Raw genomic sequence first — 21,668 nt, 5'->3', positions numbered from 1 at the left:
TTATTTTTCAAAATTCATTAAGACTACCGAAATATAACCTCACATATCCCTAGTGTACCAGGAAGAAAGTGGGTAGTTTTAAACACATCGTTTCAAGCTTTGAAAAGCAGCACAGAGAAAAAGAAGTAATCTGGGACATCAGAGAAAACGGAGTTTCATACTGCTAATGCCCCTTGACAGTTTAGCGTGCAGAAGTCAAACAAGGGTGCGGTACAAAATATTCCTCAGACGCTTGCCACTGCTTTTCTATATTGATCTCCGAATGAAAATTATACCCGCTATCATGTAAGCTCCTCCACCGCACTCACACTTCTGCAGGAAAGTGACCCTGGTACCTGGAGCTCTGCTCACGCTGAAAGGATATTTCCAGAAAAAAAAGAGGTTTGGGTATAAACACGGAAACGTAACACAAATTCCTTGCATCTAAAATGGAAACGCTACTCTCCGGTGTGTTTATGTGATCAAATTTTAGACCTTCCACCCAGTTTATTTTTATATACATACACACACACACACAATATATATAAAAGAACCGGTTTGGGTTTTTTTATATTTAGGTCTAAATATGGATATATTTTAGAGCCAATTATTCACACGTGAAATGCCATACATGGCCCTGTGCTAAGATGACTAGATACTATCTAAATAATAACATTAATAAACATAATTAATGATTAATATAAAGTCTCATGAGTATTAAATGTTCCCCACACTTTGCTTTTTATTAATACAGCAAGACATAGGAAACTAAAAGCAAGTACAATGTCGCTACACGGGTAGCAAAATATTTTCAAATTTTTTTGATGGATAGGTCCCTCTGACTTTCTGAGACCCGTCCTGTTCCGCTGGTGTCAATTGCGAAACTCCTACTTACAGTCAAAAGCGCCCTAAATTATTCAGTCAACAGTTTATCCACAGCTACAAATAAACACATATAATTGCCCTAAAATCTATTGATTTTAAGACTTTCTGACAAAATCGTACTAATTTATAGGCAACGTTTGCAGCAGTCAGTCAAACATTCTGTTCGAGCTCCATGTAAACACTGTGTGCCTGTATTCATTGAATACAACAGCAGCTGCCATTTTATAAAGAACGTGAGTTTGGGTTTAAAACTTTCAGAAAAACTGACCTCTTACGAAATTATGGTTAAGAGTCTGCCGATACATACTCTGGAGGAGCAAGCATGCATTTTCAGTTTCGTAAAACACTGCCTAACATACCATCTCACTTATATGAGAGGGAATGAATTCATTCAGACCAAAGAATTCCATTCCAGTTCTGCCTTCCCTTCTCCAAAATATATAAATTATTTAAATGAAAAAAAAAAAAAGTAAAATTGGAACTCATGTAAATCAATGTATGATGTCTTACATTTATTTGCTTTTAAAACTTCACAAGTGTTGTTTATTGTATGAAATGCATTAGTCATAAATGCAGGGGCAGGGAATCAGTGAGCGAAGCAGAGTCAGCTGACAAGAATAGTTCCTGGCTATGATTCTTATACAGTCCCCATGGAGAGGAAGTAATATTACATTTTAATATGTCTTCATTTGATTGTTATTGCTCTGCCTCCCAGGAGGTTAAGCCACTGCATGGATCTTGGCTGTTTTCAACCTATCAGGTTGGTAACATTGCTCTAATCAGATGGAGAATTAAGCTGCTGGATTTGTGCCTGTATATAGCTTTTCATTCACAAAGAGATTAGAAATGAAGGTGCAGTCACAAAAATTCAACTTCCTTCACTCCTAAAAACACATTACAAAATGAAAAAATGCCATCGCAATTACTTAAAAGAAAACATCAGCAGACTAAAATTTCAGCCTCTTAATTCTGCCACAATTATTACCCATACTTTTATGTTTTAGGATTATGAAAGACATTACCTACTTGCAAATTAAATGTCACATCCTTTGAACCAACACAACTTTATAACATATTTATTTCTTGAGCTTGAATACGAAATGGACTACATGGCTGAAGAGAGAAATTATGATCATTGTACTTAATTTTCCTGTGAAAACTAAATGGACCTTAAACCACAGACTGGAGGAATGAATGAGTGATGTCAACTGATGGGTGAGGGCAAATTGGTTTTGTCCCCCCTTAGTGTGCTAGACGATACAAGCCATTTGGCAATGTTATCAAGGACACATCATTGACAGAGTCATCAAAAATTAATTGCTGCTGGTGTGGATCTGTTAATAGAAAAATGAGAATTACAGGTTTCTTCGGGCTAGATCAGCACCGTCCAATAGTAGTAATTTTCCCAATTTTTTTCTTAAATACTGCTTGAATTCAGCATCAGAAAATAGGTTTCTCAAATTCAGAGCTAAATAAAATCAAATAACCCTACCCATCTCCACTTTTCCCCAGCTGTATCTAGAAACAGAATGAAAAAGCCTAAACAGCAGCAAAATCCACGAAAGCTTTAGATCCAACAGTAGTAAGAAGTTATTCTTACAGCAAAGCTGCACTTGATCTCATATGCACTCACAGGATTACTAAGCGCATGTAAAGCTTTTGAGGGTTTTTTATTTTATTAAGTAATAGAACACTATTTTGGCTAGGCATCATGTGTTTGTGCTCTGACTGCTTTCATCTACTTTAGGACCTTTTAATGACTCTCTTACTAAAGCACCAAATAAATAATTATTCTTCCCATAAATTATCTAAATTTATGGGACAGGTTTAAGAACACCAGAAATCACATACTGCGAAACCACAAATCACAGATCACAACACGGAGGTTGTTTCTAGACCAGCCAGCGATGAAGAACAAGGCAGCTGAGGTAATAGAATGAGTGTTTTAATTAAAAGAAATTTTTTTCTTTCCCCACTTAATAGCAATGCCAGATCTGCATGGAGATCTAAAACAACAACAAAAAATTGTTCAGGCCACTCACCAAAGAACAGGTAGCTTGGCAAACACCACGTTGGGTGAGCTGCAGAAGGTTTAGAGAGGAGATAAATATACTAATTTCAACTACTAGCAACTAACGGTTTACCCTTGCTTGTAGTGACAAAAATGAGACTGGCACTGAAACCTTTGGTTTTTAAAAAAATGAAATTGTCTTCCAAAATGTAACTATCAGCAGTCCCAAACCTGGATCACAAGTGCTAAAACATAAATGCATTATGAATAGCTGCATGGAGTATGGTCAACGTGTTGTCTGTGTTTCTATCTACAGACTGGAGACCTCCTCTGTTTAACTCTTTGTGCTTGAACAATAAAATCACATCCTAACTTTTTTACTGATCTTATAGAGACAAAGAAAGGATCTTTAATAAAAAACATAAAAACCTGCTGAATTTGCTCAATACAATATAGGACACTGAGACAGTCATGAAAAATGTATAAAAACAGTTTACCAATAATTTTACATTTTCCTAACATGTCTGGGTTTTCTTTTGTCCTACTTTCAAAGCCAGGGTGGTAGCAGAATTTTGAGGAGTTTCTGAACCTAAAGACCATTCAGAAATTCTCATTCTGTCAATCTTATTCCACACATTTCTTCAAATTAGGATAATTTTTTTCTTAAACTAAAGCTTATGGAGCGTTTATAAATACTATTGAAGCCAGCTTTTTTCCCCTCTATCCACACACGAGGCAAAACTTCTATGTGAAGGAAAGCACAAGAATTCTCCCTTTGTCTTTCCCACTTCTCATCCTTGTTGTTTTTTAAATTAAGTCTTATGTTTTATGTCTCAGGATTTATATCTAAATGGGATGCACAAATTATATTCTGCACAGCAAGTAAGCAGCAATGCCCTCCCCAGTCAAGCTAAAACCAGAATGAAATGAAGTAAAATAAAAAACAGGCCTCTTCTTGTCTGGAAGAAGGCAAAGGCTCTGCAGTGAAATTTTGTGATTCACTTTTCAAACCACTGCTCTGAAATGTACCTTGTCCAAATGCAAATGGCATGACTTGTGGTACTTAGATGGGACTCATGATACGAGGGACTTTATATAATTCCCCATAAAAATCTCCACTTGTTTTCATACGTCAAAAGAGGGACCAATTTTATTACTGTTTCAATTTTTTGGGGGGGGTGCAATGTGGAGGACACAAGCAAGACAGATCAAATCAGTTCTACACTGTAATACAGTACATATTATGTACATATAGTACATATAATGTACCTTGGTATATATCAACTGTTTAATCCCAGGCACACCTCTGGAAGTCCATAGACCCTCCTTCCTGCTTTTCATGTTGTCTGACTGAGAAGGACCACCCAAGTATTAAGCACAAAAGAGGGAGAGAGTTCTTGTAAAGTTTCCTACATTCAGAATGATTCTATTAATTCCAGGGAGACGTAGCATCATACAACAAGAATACAGGTGGTAAAAAAACCCCACCACCTTTACGTCAACAAAGTGTTTCGATAAGGGGAAAAGAGACAGCGAGCAAGATGGAATTGGAAAGTATCAAAAAAGCTGTGAGCTCCAACTGGTTTCTGCTGCCTATCATTTTAAAAACAGCACCACTTTATCTCTGGGTTAAGGAATACCATAACTGAAGTGTACTAAACAGTAAACTATTTGCTGAATTATTGCCCATTACAGAAGGTCCCAGCATCCACCCACAACAAAATCCTACTTGCTTCAATGCTGTCAACTGTCCCTTTTCTAAACTCTCTGGGAATGATTTAGAAATTATAAAAAAAAAAAAGCATCTCAATATTGTATCACTATGAATGACAATTTATGTCTTTCATTAGTTAAGCATTTCTGCATCTCAACGTATTTCAGTTCTATATTTCACATACTCTGAGAAATGTTGTCAGATAATGATCTACTGCACACATGGTTGCTTCTAGTTTACATAAACAAATTATATATTTGTAAGCGCTGAAGTAACTGTGGCAGATGTAAGCCCACTAATTATGATGTATTCAGTGTATATCAGAAAGTATGCATCTAAAACAGATTACTAGCTAGTTAACTTCACCAACCACAAACAGGTATTTTACGTAAGTTTATCCTTTCTCCCGGCACGCTACTGGCAAAAGCCTCTCCTGGATGGGGAGAAGTATCTTCCCACTACCACAGCAAGCTTTGCTTAGCAGTTCAGCTGAACAGAACTAATAGAATTAGTTAGCATTCAAGTTACACTGATTGTTGCTAATGACAAGTGGGCTTGCTGGAAACAAAAGCAGAAGCTTTAACATTAAATGAGGACGGATTTTCTGTATCATACAAACTCAACACCACTCTCCAAGTATGTTCATCCGCCTTGAAAATTTCTCTGGTTTCTGTCTGCAGCACTTGGATAAGAAAGGGTTATAATGAAAGTTCATATTAAATAAATAACAAACCTCTTGCTCATTCTACTGTCACTAATTGCATGCAATGATATTAATGACCCAGTAATTGCTATACGAGTAGCACTGAAGTGGAAAACATCATTCTGAGGCAGAGTTCATCTCTAGGTGGTAGGACTTCACCAGTGACTGAGTTAATGCCTAGTGACAGTTTAGAATATAACACTATAGATGAGAAAATGTGCCAGTCTCATGCTTATAACCGTTTAGATGGACATGACGTTATTTGCTTTGACCACACAGAGTCCAGGAGTAACTCCAATAAAGTGCCACAGTCAGAGTTTGCCCTATAGATGAACCTCGTTCCTTTCAGGGGAGATGCTCTGTACTATAACAATCTAGAGCAATTTTCCACGTTTGCTTCAATAAAAGAATACCTTCATCTCCTGCTTTTACATCAAGCACAACAAAAGTGTGCTTTATTGCGAAACACAAAAAGCTATTTACATCATCTAACTATCCTTCAGCAACACAGAGTTTGGCACGTTAGTACTGAGATCAATTATGATACTATCGGATGACTGTGCACTTGGCAAAGACGATCAGAAGTTAAGCACTGTTTTGATTGCAGTATGCTTATGCTTCTGTTTAGAACTTTAAAATATCCACAGAGTAAAACTTAATGAGGGAACATTGCTGAAATAAAGCAATCTGAATTTCCAAGGTGCTACAGGACCTCTAGTTCAAATACTTGCCGTAAGAAATTTAGGAGTTTAGCTTCTTTAGAAATTAGCACATAGGCACATCTCAGTTCATTTTAGGAATCTCCGATGGGATGGGTATGTTAATCCTCCAGTGTTTCGAATTTTGAAAAGTCATAACTAGACAGGAGAACGGATACTTCTAATAATGACGTTCACACAATTTTTAATATTTCACTAGTGTTTTAATAGTATAACATTATTAAGTTTGGGGTTTTTTCTTTTTTTTTTTCTTTTCAAACACAAATTATTTAATTAATGTCTTGATTCTGCTACTAAATCTGCTGTGGCAGCCTCTGGACAGCAGGTGGAATCAAGCCTCAGCATAGGCTGGGGCCAAACACTTGGTAAGCAGCTATGCAGAAAAGGTGCTGGGGGTCCTGGTGGACACCAAGTTGACCTTGAGCCAGCAACATGCCCTTGCAGCAAAGGCGGCCAGCAGACTCCATTTGGCAGAGCACTGCCAGCAGGCAGAGGGAGGCGATCCTTCCTGCCTACTCAGCACCGGTGAGGCCACAGCTGGAGTGCTGGGTGCAGTCACGGGCTCCCCAGTACAAGACAGACATGGACTTTCAGGAGCAAGTCCAGTAAATGGTCATGGAGATGATGAAGGAACCAGAGCATCTGTGTAATGTGGCTGAGGACCTGTGAAGAGAAGGCTCAGGGGATCTTACCCCTGTATATAAGTACCTGGTGGGCGGAGTAAAGAAGATGGAGTCAGACTCTTCTCAGTGGTGCCCAGTGACAGGATGAGAAGCAATGGGCACAAACTGAAATACAAGGATGCTATTCAAACCTGAGAAAATCTTTTTAAATGCGAAGGTGACAGAGCACTGGAACAGGTTGTCCAGGCAGGCTGTGGAGTCTCCATCCTTGGAGCTACTGAAAACGCAGCTGGACATGGTCCTGGGCAACTTGCTGCAGCAGAGCCTGCTTGAGCAGAGGCTTGAGCGTATCTCCAGGGGTGCCGTGCAGACTCAACCATTCTGTGTTCTGCGATCAGCTGCACTGTTGTGGTCTAACGCATTTATGTGCTAACGTGAAATACTTGAAAAACAAATCCTTCTCGGTTTCCCTGGCAGGATTTAGATTCAGACTTCTGTTTCTCTTGCAGCATCTCAGTGAGCACATAAGGACAAGTCTGCTGCTGTAGTTTAGTTATTTTTGCTGTCTTCATCTACTGAACAGAAACCAGATAAATCATGCTAACAAAGATCTGAACATGCTTTTTAAAAATAGCCTTATCAGCTTAATACGGACTCTTCTCCAAGAACCGCTAAGACTACCTTAAGCCTAATCCTGCTTTTACTCACAGAAATATTTGCATGATTTCCTTGGGACTGAAAAAAAGCAACTGGAAGACTGCCCATTAGGGCTTAGTTTTATAGTCTGATTTATCAGAAATAAATCCTGAAATATTCTTCCTCCAAAGTTTCCAGGATTGATTAAAGTCAGGAAAGAAAGTCCAAACTGATATTTAACCCTGTTTTTCAACCATTTCAACCCTGCGTTTTAGCTAATGCAGTTCTCAGACAAAAGTACATTTCCCTCCAATCCAGCTATGTAAAGACTTTAATGAGGCAAACAATTCCAAGTATTTAAAATCAATTTTATTAAAGCCTGTATAAATGCTTATGCAGTTCCTGGTCTTTTATTTTAGGACTTAAAATACGGTAATATGTAACAGATATAATACAAGCAACTGTATAAAATAAAGACTGATCATCCCACTTGATGAGATAAACGCTCATCACCAAACTTAGGTACAAAATGAAAGTTTCACTATGCTAGTGCACTTCTGAGTTTCAATTTAGACAGATATTTGCTTATAGCATGGCAGGTCTCCCCAATACACACCCTCTTGATTTAAACAGTTACTCATACCCTGCATATAAAGCACAACCATACACACTCAACCCAACCCTCTTCTGCATGTAGTCCTATTAAGGATGTATATGTAAATCTAAGAACATATACAACTTGTAGAAGATCAGGGTTTAAGCTAGTTTTTGCAGAGCACTTCAGGTGTCCCTTATTGTTCATAAGTATACTATATATAAAAAGACTTCTAAGTGAGAATATTGTATCTTTCTTTGTGAATGTACTGCATTTCCAGTATTTATAAATTGTTTATGAGGAACTGAAAAAAATGAGAAAAATAAATAGCGACTAAAAATATTAAGCAGCTTCCTATGAAATTTTAAAACCTGTTTAATTCCTGAGTATTTTCTGAATAATTCTTTCTTCCAGTCTGAATAATTATTCTTCATTTTCATCTCATTCCATATCTATCTGGAATACTTGGGGGGGATGTGGGGGAGGATAAATGTATTTTTTCACAAGATGCCGTCAATTAACAAACTGATCATTCCTATCTTTCATTTCCTTCCCTTAGGAATAGAGAAATAATAACAAATTTCCTGCTGAACTATCTCTGTCTACTTTAAAGGAGATAAACGGTCGGTATTGCCTAGGTAATGGCACCGAATATGAACAAAGTCCATCAATCTAAAATAGCCTTATTCTCTTACAAGACCTGTGTGGTCTGGGACAAAACCCCAAAGGACCACGACTCCATTAATCCTGTAGGTCTTAGACTCTGTTAGAAATCTGAAGCTGCACAGACAGTGATTTTTTTCTCCAATAATATTATTTGTATGAGCTGTATTTATATTTAATTCAACAAGAGCTAAGTGGTATTGCTGATATATCCCTTAAAAGACTCTCAGCAAAGTCAAAGACTGACCTCTGGATATCATTTTACACTAAGAAGAAATCATTTATCTAATTTTCTGAGGAAAGAGGAGGAGAAAGAAGAAAAAAAGTGATCTTTGTACAACTGTAATCAGGGTGGATATTATCACATAGGCTTTTCATTAACAACGCCACCACCAAGAAATAAATAACAATAGATTTGCGAACCGTAGAGTCTTTAACAAAAAGCATGGAAAACGTCTTTATTGCAAAAGAAATGGAATTGAAATTCTGATACAGTTTCTGTCTCAGTTTTGGCTGGTTCGGAATCAACCTCCAAACAAAGAAAAACCTACTGTTCCCTTTCGGGTAGCTCTCGCTAGGTGTTGGGGTGTTTGGGTTTTGCAGGGGGCTGTGGACCGAAACCTGCCTCAGAGAGGTGTCAGAGTGTCCAGCCGGCCAGATTAGCCAGCGCTTCAACTGTTTGGTCAGAAAAATAAAATAACATTTTAATGTAAATCTATTTGGCCACGCAAAGAGATTTATTCTTCCCAGCTGGGCTGTATTTCAGGGCACAATCTATATTGTCCTTTAATGTGTTCTCCCTCAGACAGTTATTGCCCTTTAATTGTAACAGAATGACAAAGTGAAAACATAAAAGCCCTGTGATTTTTTCAAACCCAGCTAATGCTAAAATTTCAGAATGTCTGTTTCGATTTTAAAAGCCACAGTACTATTAAAGCAGCTATCCAAAATGCAGTGCTACTAGACAGCATAAACCTTTAAATGAGTCAGGGATCAAATATGTATGTTTTTTAATTTAAGCCAGAGGCCAATTACGTAAGTGGGTCACTTGAAAAAAGTTGACAAAAAAACATTTAAGGAAAGCTGCATATTCCATTTTGCCAATGTCAAAGCCAATGAGCATCACTAGCTTGGCAAGCTCGGTTAATGAGGTTGCAGGCAGAGCAAGCATTTTAAGGGAACCTTTTCTAGGACCATTTGGTAGCCCCTTCCCAAGTCTCAAGCCATTCTTCTACAAATTTCAAACAGGTGAAGACTTTATTGCATGTGACTTATTTTTTAAGGCTGTTGATGCCAATCCATAATCTTCATTCTACTTAAGCAAAAGAAGAGATGAAGTGAACAGAGTATGTGCTTTCTTGGCCAAACTATCTCAGGAGCATGATGATGGCTGGAAGGCAAGCAGCACTGCTCCCTTCCCTCTGGCGTTGCTTCCCGCAGGCTTCCCCAGGGCGCTCCCTCACTGCAAACCCAGGCTATGGGCGCTCTCTATGCCCTCTGACTAAAGGCCAAGTTTGTTGTGAAGGGTTCAGGACAACTCCTGCTCACCCAAAGCAAACATCTTTGGCATATTATATATGCTTGTACTACACCAACACGTCTCCCTCCCACACAAGAAACGCTGTGCCTGAGAGAGATGGTGAAGCAGGTACACCACGACCCAAGTACTTGCAGATCAGTCCCCTCGTATTGAGAAGATACTCATTGCTCGCTCTGAGCAATCCACAACAGCAGAAAATTATACTTCATTCCCAAACCATGCAAAGACATAAAAGGAGTTTTTAATGCAAATAACAGAGTTGCAAATCTGCACACCCTTCTTCTGCTTAACTTTGCCCTTCGCACTGATATTTATGTTGTTGGGCATGATGTATCTTCCTTCATGCATCTGATTAAGGATTTCCTTAGAGACTTATGATATGTTAGCTAAATGGTCGCATATTTTAGGATAATCTAACATTAATACTTCTGAGATCTCAAGTACATTTGACCTTCTCCAGTTCTGCTGAAAAGAAATCAGGTAACTGTACGAAAATGAATCTATTAATTTCCCAGGAACAAAAAATTGATGATAGCAAAGAAGAAAAAAGCAAGGACATTCTGTTACATCATTTATTCACTTTCACAATACCATTCAGTATCATCTTTCCAAGTACTACTGTTCACAGAATTAACTCTTTGGATCCTGATACTCACTTTGAGGAATATCTTGTCAAGAAATGGATTAGATTTTTTTTTTTATTAAAGTACCATTAAATGTGAAAAGAGGTATCAGAAACTCATCTACACTTTTACTTTTTTAAAAAACTGTGAATTATGGAATGAAAAAAGTTGCATATTTTATATGCTTAGACCTAGGGAAGCAGTGAGTAGAAAAGATCTCCTTCTGCTATACCTATCATGAATACATCTGGATAATATAAAAATTATGGCTTGAAGAATTCCTGTACAATCACATTTCCCTAAAGGTACACATAGTTCAACTCCTCATCCCAAAATGACTAACCCCCTAATCTGAATAGAGATTTTGCTGTTTAGTACAGCTCCACAAACCACATGCTATTACCTTAGAAAAACAAACCGCGTTCTCAAATAACGGCAAGGTGATAAAGGTAAATGACGATGCACAAAACATTTAAAGGGCTGACAACAGCCTGCCAGCATAAACAGCATGAGATTAGGCTGCAGACGCAGCCACAGCAAGCACTGCAAAGACGCTGGGCTCACTAAACTCCCCTCTCAGGTTTGTTTGATGCCCCTTAGTCGAGGGAATACGAGATCTGAAAATGCTTCAAAATCAAAAGCTGGCACATAAAATGCATTGTTGCCTTCACTTCACAGCACTCCCACCCCCCAGAAAAACCCCAACAAATCAAGAGAAACCTCAAAAATCCCAAACAAATGGAAAGGAAAGGGGAAAGGGGGAAAAAAGAAGGGAAGGGAAGGGAAGGGGAGGGAAGGGAAGGGAAGGGAAGGGAAGGGAGGGGGAAAGGGGGAAAGGGGGAAAGTGCAGTATTGGAGTCGGTGGGAGACCCAGTGCATTTCCCTTTTGGGCCCAAGCACATCTGTTAAATTACAGGTCTGGGAATAGGGATGTACACAAATGATTTATGGCCTGATCTGCATCCATGAATAAGATGTATTATATTACTTATAAAAATTACAGTAAACGTCTTGACTACCAGAACTTGTATCTGACACGGCTGTGTCAGGTCATGAGCTTTTGAACACAAACTGTTAAAATCCTATCTAGCTCCAGTATCTCTGTAAAATGATGTCCTAGCTAAGCCCTGGCCTAGTTTTCTACCCTTCTTAGTGTTTCTGAGACCGACATCACCGAGTTCATTGTTTTCTTCTTGAATGATAGAAAAGCGAGAGTTTTAGTTTCAGGACAGCTGCATTTTGAGGGTTGGGCATTTTTTTTTTTTTTTTTGTCCAACTTATTAAAATGTATGGATACCTCTGCTGCAGCTCGATGCTACCACTATAGCGATAAATTAGCCATTTGTTTATGCCAGAATGAGCAGGGAAAGTAATATCCTAAGGCACTCCAGTATTACTGCAAGGCTAGTGTGATTTTCGAGGCATTAGGCTGAAGGCTGTCGTGCTTTAACCCCAGCCAGTACCTAAGCACCACGCAGCTGCTTGCTCACCTCTCCTTACCCCAAGGGGATGGGGAGGAGAGTGGAAAAACACTCCTGGGTTGAGATAAAGACAGTTTAATAGGATAACTAAGGAAGAAGAGGAGGAGGAGGAGGAAGATGATGATGAGGAGGTTGATGATGATGATGATGATGATGATAATAATAATAATAATAAAAACCAACTCTCTCAAACAGATGATTTACAAATGCAATTGCTCACTATCTGTGGAAAAAAGCCCTGATGCCCAGTCTCTTTCCAAGCAGCGAATCTGCCTTCTGGCTAGCCTCCCCTCTAACTTATACAGGGAGCATGACGCTCTATGTTAGGGAATGTCCCTTTGGCCAGCCTGGGTCACCTGTCCTGGCTGTGCTCTCCCAGCTTCTTGTGCACCTGGCAGGGCGTGGGAAGCTGAAGAGTCCTTGACTTGGTGTAGACACTACAACTACCTAGCAACAACTAAAAACATCGGTGTGTTATCAACATTATTCTCATCCTAAATCCAAAACACAGCACTATACCAGCTACTAGAAAGAAAATTAACTTTATCCCAGCCAAAACTAGGACAAGGCTGAGCAAGTCCTTTCAACAAAACTATACTGTAATCTTCCAGGAAATTCAACACCTATTATGTCTTATTGCTATAATGAAATAATTATACAAAACTAATGAAAATGAGACATTCTTAATAATTCTCTGGGTAAATCCATGACATAGATATGACAGAACTGACAGGGCATCAGAAAGCTCCATTTGTGCCCATAATTTTCAGGTAATAATTGTAGCAGTGCCATTTGTTCCACTACAGCTGGTCTGCTGTGGATGTTTTTAAAAGCAGCACTAAATACTGAACTCATTTCATTATTAAAGCAAACTATTTGAGCATGGTCATTTTTATGCTACACATTTTCACTGGAGTTACAGACAGCTATCTCTCAACATCTACTCTTGCAGCTTTTACCCTGGTAATTTCACTGGATTTCAGTGGGAAGTTTGTCAAAGTTAAATGCTGTGTAAATGGGATCAGGTTTTTATATACCCCCTGACTAAACAGAGAAAGCACCTATATTAAGCAATCTTTTTGTCAAGCCTTAAAAACAAAAAAATGGCATTTGATATCTCCTAAACCTGTTATTTAGTAATTTCTACATTTAATATTTAATGCAGTTAATTTGTGCTTAGTTTCTGTGACGTACAACCTGTTTTATACACAGCATGTACCATTGTGGATATAATTGGGACGTGAGCATTAATTTATATTAAATGCATTTCCGTCTCCATTTTAAAAGTACTTGCTCAGAGCATTTGTAAAATTACCAATATTTTAAACTAAGAAATTAAGAAATATTTAGAGTGGCAGACATTACATGAAATAGTTACCAGCCCTCAGATTTTCAAGTAGGTGGCAGAAATAAGTCACACCAGTACCTAACTTCCTTGAAACTGCAGAAAAGGCAATGCACAGAATTAGTCCATCTCCTACTAACTGGTGATCCTTGCTCAAGACTTCAAAAGTCCCCATGGGGCTAAATGAGATCCGCAGGCCATAGCATTACAATGACAAAACCTAAACTAATGTAAATTGTTGTTATACTGCTGAGGTCTCAGCTTATGCTAACTCCTGATTCACATCATTAACTTTACACATCATAAGTAATTTGAATCACTAAACACAGTGGTTACCTCCAGACTCGCTTTCAGCCATAAATCCCTGACCAGACTAAAACTCACGTAAAGGGTATATTGTTGGACACAGGCCTGTGTCATGTGCATTCTTTTTACAAGCCCAGGACCATGAAAAAAAGAGGGAATTCAAGATCATGCTAGTCTAGGTTTTGCCCAGGAATCCTCCTAGCTACTGTATGGACACAGTAGGTAAGTATTGTGGCTAGGCGTGCTCGACTAGAGCCCACCAGTAACACTTGTGGGGGAAATTACACTGTCAAAGTTGGCACCAAAGTGGCCAAAAGGTGTTTCCTGAGAATCCCTGGACCACTTGGAACAATGGCCAGTCATCTCACGTAGGATGCCTCAGCTCAGAATGGCCAGGCCACCCTACTCCTGCTCCTGGCATAAGAGCACCCAAGGGAAAGGCCAACAGCATGGCACATCACCAGAGCTGAGGGGAGGACACACGTCACGGCTTAACTGCCCACAACTTTCGTTGTGAATACAGGACACGACATTGTGCACAAAAGGAGAAGCCCTGTACAGGCATAGAATTACAATCTGGTGTGGCTTACGCAAACGAAGGAGAAAAGAGACAGAGGCCTCATGCAAGTCAGGAATAATGTCGAAAATATGCTGGCAAGAAAATATTTTCAGAGAAAAAAATACAAACCCCTTCCAATTCTTCTTAGTTTCCTTATAATGTACATGACAACATACAAAAAACCAAACAATTATATTTAAAAGAATGAATAATTTATATTTTGAACTTACATATGACGTAATAATCTTTGTTCTTCTGAAATTCCAGGCCCCAGAGATTAGGACTGAACTCTTGAAATTTGATGGTAAACTTAACATCTTGATCTGGCTTGGCACAGTTGAGTAGAGGTGTATTGTCCTTTTTAATAGCACAGCTATCTGCTTGGTCTTTATCAACCATGTAGACCTTATAATATTCATATTGGCCAACAGTTTTAGAGTCCACCTTTGGGCATATAATATCCAGTTTGTCTCCTATCTGAGGATATAGTACCAATCCTTGTCCAGGAAGGAATCTAAAAAAGAAAGAAAGAAGAGAAAGAGAGGGGAAAAAAAGGGAAAATGTGAGACACTTGATAAAATCTCATCCAGAAAAGTATCAATTGCAATGGACAGAAAGGAACAAACACACAGTTTCCAAAACCAAAATGACAGATTGAGCAAACCAGATCTCAATAGTTTGGGTCTGACTCAATTTAATATCAACAAGATGTTTATTTAGATCTTGGAAATTACAGATGGATTGAGTTTTATAGTCTTCAATCCCAGTTTTGGGAACTCTAGAAAGTTTTACTTCTCTGGCAGGCACTGCAGTTTGTTCCACATTTGGCCATTTACAGCAGCTAGTACAATGTCTGATGGGCTACAATCCTGTTCTTCTGCTTTGGTAACATTTCTACTATTCTTGCACATATTTTGCTAATTTTGGACATGGGAGAATGACAAGAATAAATCTTTCAAACCCCCTGAGCAGCCATGTGGGAAAGGAAACAACTTGGACTCTAAGAGTTAACAACATACTAAGATTGATGTTACTAGTATAACACAAAGGAACATCACTCACTCACCAGGACTACGCTTACAGACCTGGGGTGGACAGAGATCTACATGACCCAAGGACCACACATGCTTCCAATAACACACTTTTCCAAGACAGTGTAACACTAAAATGATTTCTTCTCTTCATAAACACCACCATTACCATCATTATTTTAGCTGTTTTTTTATTTCTTGTGCTACAAGTGAAACATGGGTGTGCTTTTGGCTTACTATAGATGAAGACTTCTTACAGAAACTGGCAGTGAGCTTTAATGTTTGGGGTTAGACTCGATATTGTATCTATCTTACTCGTATTAATTAATTACTAGGCAAACTTCACCACTTCTTCACAGAAGAAAAATATAAATAATTATTTATAGAATTGATTGATCTACAAAATGAGGACCCTTGTTCTCACAAGGACAAAAGCCACAGCAGGTTCGTTTGTTTCTTTCTCCTTAAGATATATTTGTTCCAATTAAGGCCAAGAAGTCCGTGTTTTAGAACTACAGCCAACGACACAACATCCTTGAATGCACAGACCTAAAAGCCTGACTTTCTTTCCTCTTTCTCCTGCCTGCCAGCCTTTTCCAAAGATCTTCCTTAATGGAGAATCGGCCTGAAAAACCGACTGAAACAATCACCGCCTAATGAACACCCTTCTCCAAGTGCTAGCATTTAAGCAGCACACGTAGTAAATCTAGCTTATTCACAGGCAGCCTTTCTGGAAACTTTAAATTGAAGTATTAAGGCCCAAGCAGAACAAAGCCGTAGGCGTCGGTGACCTCCAGCCTCTGGCTTGGCTAAAGCAGCCCACCAGCACGTAGTAGTACTGGGGGAGAACTTGCTAAATTAGAGAAAAGGGTGATGCAACGCCCCAAATTTTGAATCCATCATTTACAACCGCTCGCTCCCACACAATGCAAGTTTATGATCTGTGCTAATTGAGCCGGATTATTTTCACTCACAAAGCCTGTGTAAGAATTATATTTGTTGTGAAGCAGCACGTAGCAGGACAAAGACATGTAATTACAGATTTGGGGAAAAAGAACAATGGAATGTTATGGCAAGAAAAGCGACTGTTGATGTATAAATCAGTGCGCTCTTTTGTGTCGTGCAGTGTAATTTCCAGACTACAGAAACTAGGCTTGGCCACGGCTGCTCAAACTGAGATGCGCTGGAGACGGGCATCCAGCTCTCGGGCACGCCAAAGGAATGCAGTGACTACCACCTCCCGAAAGCCAAAACGGTGAAACAAAGGGAAAGGTGGAAATGCATCCTCCTCGGAGTCACCGGCCTGGTGAGTGACGACTGAGGGAGAGGCCAGCTCTGCACAGGCGCCGAGGAAATGGCAGGAGGAAGACCCCAGCCACCAAGCGTACCCAAGGGAGCAGCACGGATCCTGACTCAGGCTCTCCTCAGGGACCGACTCTGACCAGGCAAAGGCTAAGGGACAGAGTTTCTGAGCTAACCTCCGTCACCTCTGACTGTCCTTACCACCTTGTCTGACCACAGCCCCATTTTACATTGCTCCTGTGCAGCAGTGTTGTACCAGAAAGATGGAAATTACTCGTATTCCCCCATCTGCACGCCAGGACAAAGGCTGGTGACTGTATGATCCCACCGCTGCCAATATTTCTTCTTGCCAGTAATTCTTCTTCATGTTTTGGGAATATGTAATATGAAACACATGAGATTTCAGAGGACCGGATCTTTGTTTTTAAATTAATCAATATAGATTCCCATGAATAATAAATATGAAATTCATGAGGCTAGAAACACGCACCTGTTTGTTATTATCAATAATATGACCTAAAAGCTGCCCTGAAAACCAAAAAACACTGGTTCTAATTTTAGATTTTGTGTACATGTGTGTGCGATGAAACAGCAGCGGTATACGTTCTCCATGCAAACTCTGAGCGCAAACAGGATGGGTTCAGAGACGGCGTGCCAGGCAATCCTCAGAAACAGCTACTGGAGAGAAAGCACTCTCGTGTGCCTTGGTTAAGTTGCCAGGAATTGCCCCATAAATGGCAGAGGACAGAAGCACCCCCAACAGACAGCTAAAACACATTTTACAAGAGCTTTAAACTGACGTGCTCGTTAGACTTTACGGCAGGGGAATATTCTCGCTATGGCTCTGAAGTCTGTACAGTTTGAGAACTAAACTCGATAAATCTCCTTCCACTTGAGTTTCTGAACTTGGAGGATCTAATGCCGATGGGATTAGGAAAGAAAAAAGGCTGAAAATGAAAGGATTAATCTGAGAACCTGATTGTATTGAAACTTTTTCCACAGTTTGCAGTTTGGATCATGACCTTTGCGAGAAAGCTATTTTTCCAATTTACTTTCCTTATATTCTTAAAATAAAGCACAAATACGGATGGAGAGAATAAAAAATTTCACCTCCTGCATTTCAGTTCGACCACAGTGCCGATTAGTAGTAGGCATAATTATTATTCCTGCATTTGTGTAATACTTTTGCTACTGTATTTTCATGAAGACTTTAAATAAATCATTTGCTTAGTACTAAGCATTTTCTGAAGCTATTTATGAAATGCCAGGAGGATTAAGGCTACTGTTTTATGATCCTGTTTTTGAAAACCTTGTGTCTGAATAAAAAATAAAAAAAAGAACCATGCACATTCAGCCTTGGTAGAGGTTAACAAAAAACTTCGGGATTAATCCTTAAACTTTATTTCTGTAAGTGCTGATGTAGCCTTAAGCATTCTGGGATAGCACTTATGAAATGTTTGCCGGGTGGCATCTGTAAAAATAAAGTTAATGAACTGGCTTTAAAAGTCTGATCAGAATGTGCCTTCACCTAATTAAAAAAACTTCTTTCCCTGCCCGCCCCCCAAACAGAAATATAATAAAGATGGAGCAAGAGGCTTTCAGAATCCTGTGCCCGATGCCGAGGCGGCTGCGCTACTCCAATGGCTGCTTGGGACAGCGAGGCGCTCTGTGAGCGCCGTCAGATGTAGTGAGATCAGAGCATTCGAAGAATCTTGCTCGCAGTTAATAATCCTAGTGCTTACTGTGAGAAAGCACAGGAAAGTATATTAAGTACAGTAAAAGCCGTACGATGAAATTCATGCACTGTCTGGCACTTTTGGATACAGAGGGCATTTTTACTGTCAGCCCAAAATTGGCATATTGTGGGTGACATTTGACATCTGCGCAAAGCCCGTGGATGTGAAACCCTCCCACGCGTCCAACTAGTCATGCAGCTTATCAAATAACAGCAATATGCAGCGTTCCCAAACCTTTTTAAATATAAGTATTGTATTAGACTGAAAAGTCAGATAACACACGAACAGAAAATAGGAAGAGTAGTCCATCTGTTCCCCACTCCCACCTATGGTACAATAATTTTCTGTACCACACTTATTTTAAGGTCCAGCAGTTCCCGGCACTAATGGTAAGTTAAATTTTATTTTGAAACTAAAAAAAAAAAAAAAAAAAATTACGCAGTTTCCAACTAATTTCTTAAGAATCTACTTCTTGTTTAGAGAAACTTAACACTTAAACCTTATCAAATTATAAAGGAATTTTCCTTAATGATATCCACTCAAACCTGCCTAATTTCATAATAGTAAATTCTCCAAAACAAAATAGAATTTTACCTGTCAGCACTCTTTTTCACTGAGAATGTTCTACTATTCCTTACTACACAGACTTTTCTGAAACTGTAAAATTATCAACAGATAAAATTCTTAGGGAAATAAATTCTTAAGGAGATTTTGTTAATCAATATTGATAGATGTAACAAATGTGTTGTCATGCTTTTCCTGACTTGCAAAACTATATATATACACAGATATTATAAATATATACATACACACTTAGCTTTAACTATATCCTAGTAATTATAAAATAAATGTAATTTTAGAAAGCGTGTTAGTACTTGTTGTGAGTCTTGTATATTTAACTGGGGAAACAGTGCCAAATTTCTGTGCTTTAATACCTCACCTGAACTAATTGGTGTAGGCAGTTAGCTTTAAATTAACGTAACAAAAATAACCCTAAAAATGCCCAACAATCAAGACGCTTCTTAAAATGCAGCCTGAAACCTTCTGTTGGCGAATCCTACCCACTTAACTTTATGAAGTTTAACTACCAGCCTGACTATAAAGTTATTCATTGAAAAGTTTTATTAAGGAAATGTCATGAATACTAATAACACAGTATGTTAGTCCGTTACTTGTACAAGTGCAAACTGAAACAGAATACAGAACAGCATTCCACGTACAAGTCCTTACTGTTTAAAAAGAATGGTTATTAAATAGTATATGTATTCATCATCTGGCTTTTGAGAAAATAACAACATTCGTATTTTGAATATCACTTTGCCACAGGAGAAATATTTAAGCAAGGCAAAGGGCCAATCGGCCTGACGCAAAGCAAATAAAAGTTCCAGGAAAAGGTCCTAGTCGTTTTGGTGAAGTAGCAGTGGGCTAATCACAGCCTGTTGAATGAGATGAAAACCAGTTTACTGATTCCCAAAGACTTTGAACTGAATTAAATCCAAAAACACAGACCAGAGCTTTCTGCAAGGGTCCTTTGCTCCATACAGGGCTTTCACATTAGTTGCTGTCATATTCAACATCATATACAAAGGTATGCCGTGTGGATATAAGGTCTAGACCAGCTGTAAACCTGAAATGCTTTTTTTGCAGAAGCTGTGATTTTATACGATTGATCTCACTCCAGTTTAAATGGATTAAGTGAATGTGAATTCAGTGAGAAGATAATCAGTAACTGCTGTGGAACAGACAGACAAACAAGCTTTTTTATAAAAAGATAAATGTGGAGTCTTCGTCTCAAAATGGGTAGAGAATTTAGTTAAAAAGAAAGGCACTACTCTTACAGGAAGTCTCTGCAAGAAAAATTACCATCTTTTGATGCAGCAAGACGACAGACTGGCTTTATACACAGACTAGCAAATGAAACTTTGAAAACAAAAGAAATACAGCATTTCATATTAATAAAATTCTTTTAAGTGAGTTTTGGAAGCTACTTTTCTTTGCTAGTGCAGTATTATTAAATTATTTTAATACTATAACAAAGTTTTACAGAACATGCTAAATAGGCATGGGTTTGAATTTAAATAAAATTTAAGAAGTTTAATCTGCTGACCTTTATTTATATGTAACATTTTTCCACGCAGTTAATTAAACTATTCATGTAAGCAATGGTTACTTGCATTAATAGGACTTGCAGGCTAGAAACTAAATGGAATTCAAGCAAATAAATAAACAAATATATTCACGCTCATCCCTTAAGATCTTTAATAGTAAGTATCACATTACACAAAGCCAGATTAAAAAATACCATAACACAAGTTCCTAAAGCTGCAGCTCTTGTATTTCTCACTTCCACTGGAAGGGAAGAACCTCTTTTTGGGGCTTGGGCTCTCCTGCAATAAAACCTGGAGCAAGCCCATAAATGCTTTGAAACAGTCCCCAGAAACTGTATCTCATCTCCATCCCGGGGCTTGTGGTACCTCCTTATCCTCCCCCTTTCTCCCCTCCAAAGGAGCCCATCTTCTTTTGGACTGCCCAGGGGAAAATGCTTGCAGTGGACTGAAAAAGGGAATGGTCAAGGGTTTATTTTGTTTTAATCACCACCCTGGATACAAAATGGTAGTGTTGCCACCATTTCGAGTGTCTCAAGTAGCCATGCAAATGGATGCCATTCTTGGTGCCTCTTCCTGGACCTATTCTTATTGAAATTGGTTGCAAAACTTCCATTGACTTCAGTAGGGCAAGACAATGTAATGTTTACAGCTGAAATCTTAAAAACAGACACAAGAATTATTCTGCAGCACTATTATGTTTTCCCACAATTTTAAGTGGAGAAGGAGCAAGGAGCATGTATGAAATATTAGCTTTTTTTATTTATCAATTCATCACGCTACCGTTTGCAAAATACTAGAGGAAAGCATTTAAAATACAACAAAGGATTTCTGATAGGCGTAAAATAAGGATGGGCCGAGAGTGCACACACTTCCCCCCAAAGAAAACATTTTTTTTGCATGGACCTGCAGGATTTGACAGTCAAATTGTACCATCACATCACAGTCCTAAAGGCACAGAGCTTCCACTGCATAGAAAGACACCCAGACACCATCCCTCTTCAAACACGTCAGAAAATGCCCTGACCAGTCTCCTAGAAAGATGTGTCATGAGTTTCCTTCACCAAATAACTCATGTGACTATTGCTGCTGCAGAGATACAGACACTCACT

General features: G+C 38.8%; 1 protein-coding gene across 1 annotated transcript in view; it reads right to left on the bottom strand.

Moving 5' to 3' along the window:
- The window catches only part of EFNB2 (ephrin B2), a 43,467-nt gene that overhangs the window by 6,378 nt on the left and 15,421 nt on the right, over positions 1-21,668 (bottom strand). The window contains exon 2 of the mRNA XM_054808549.1: positions 14,613-14,896. Coding sequence (XP_054664524.1) covers positions 14,613-14,896 — 284 coding nt within the window. The remainder of the gene's footprint in view (positions 1-14,612; positions 14,897-21,668) is intronic.

The sequence above is a fragment of the Grus americana genome, chromosome 1 (genome assembly GCF_028858705.1).
Source record: "Grus americana isolate bGruAme1 chromosome 1, bGruAme1.mat, whole genome shotgun sequence".
Lineage (NCBI taxonomy): Eukaryota > Metazoa > Chordata > Aves > Gruiformes > Gruidae > Grus > Grus americana.
This window is presented reverse-complemented; position numbering and strand designations above follow the sequence as displayed.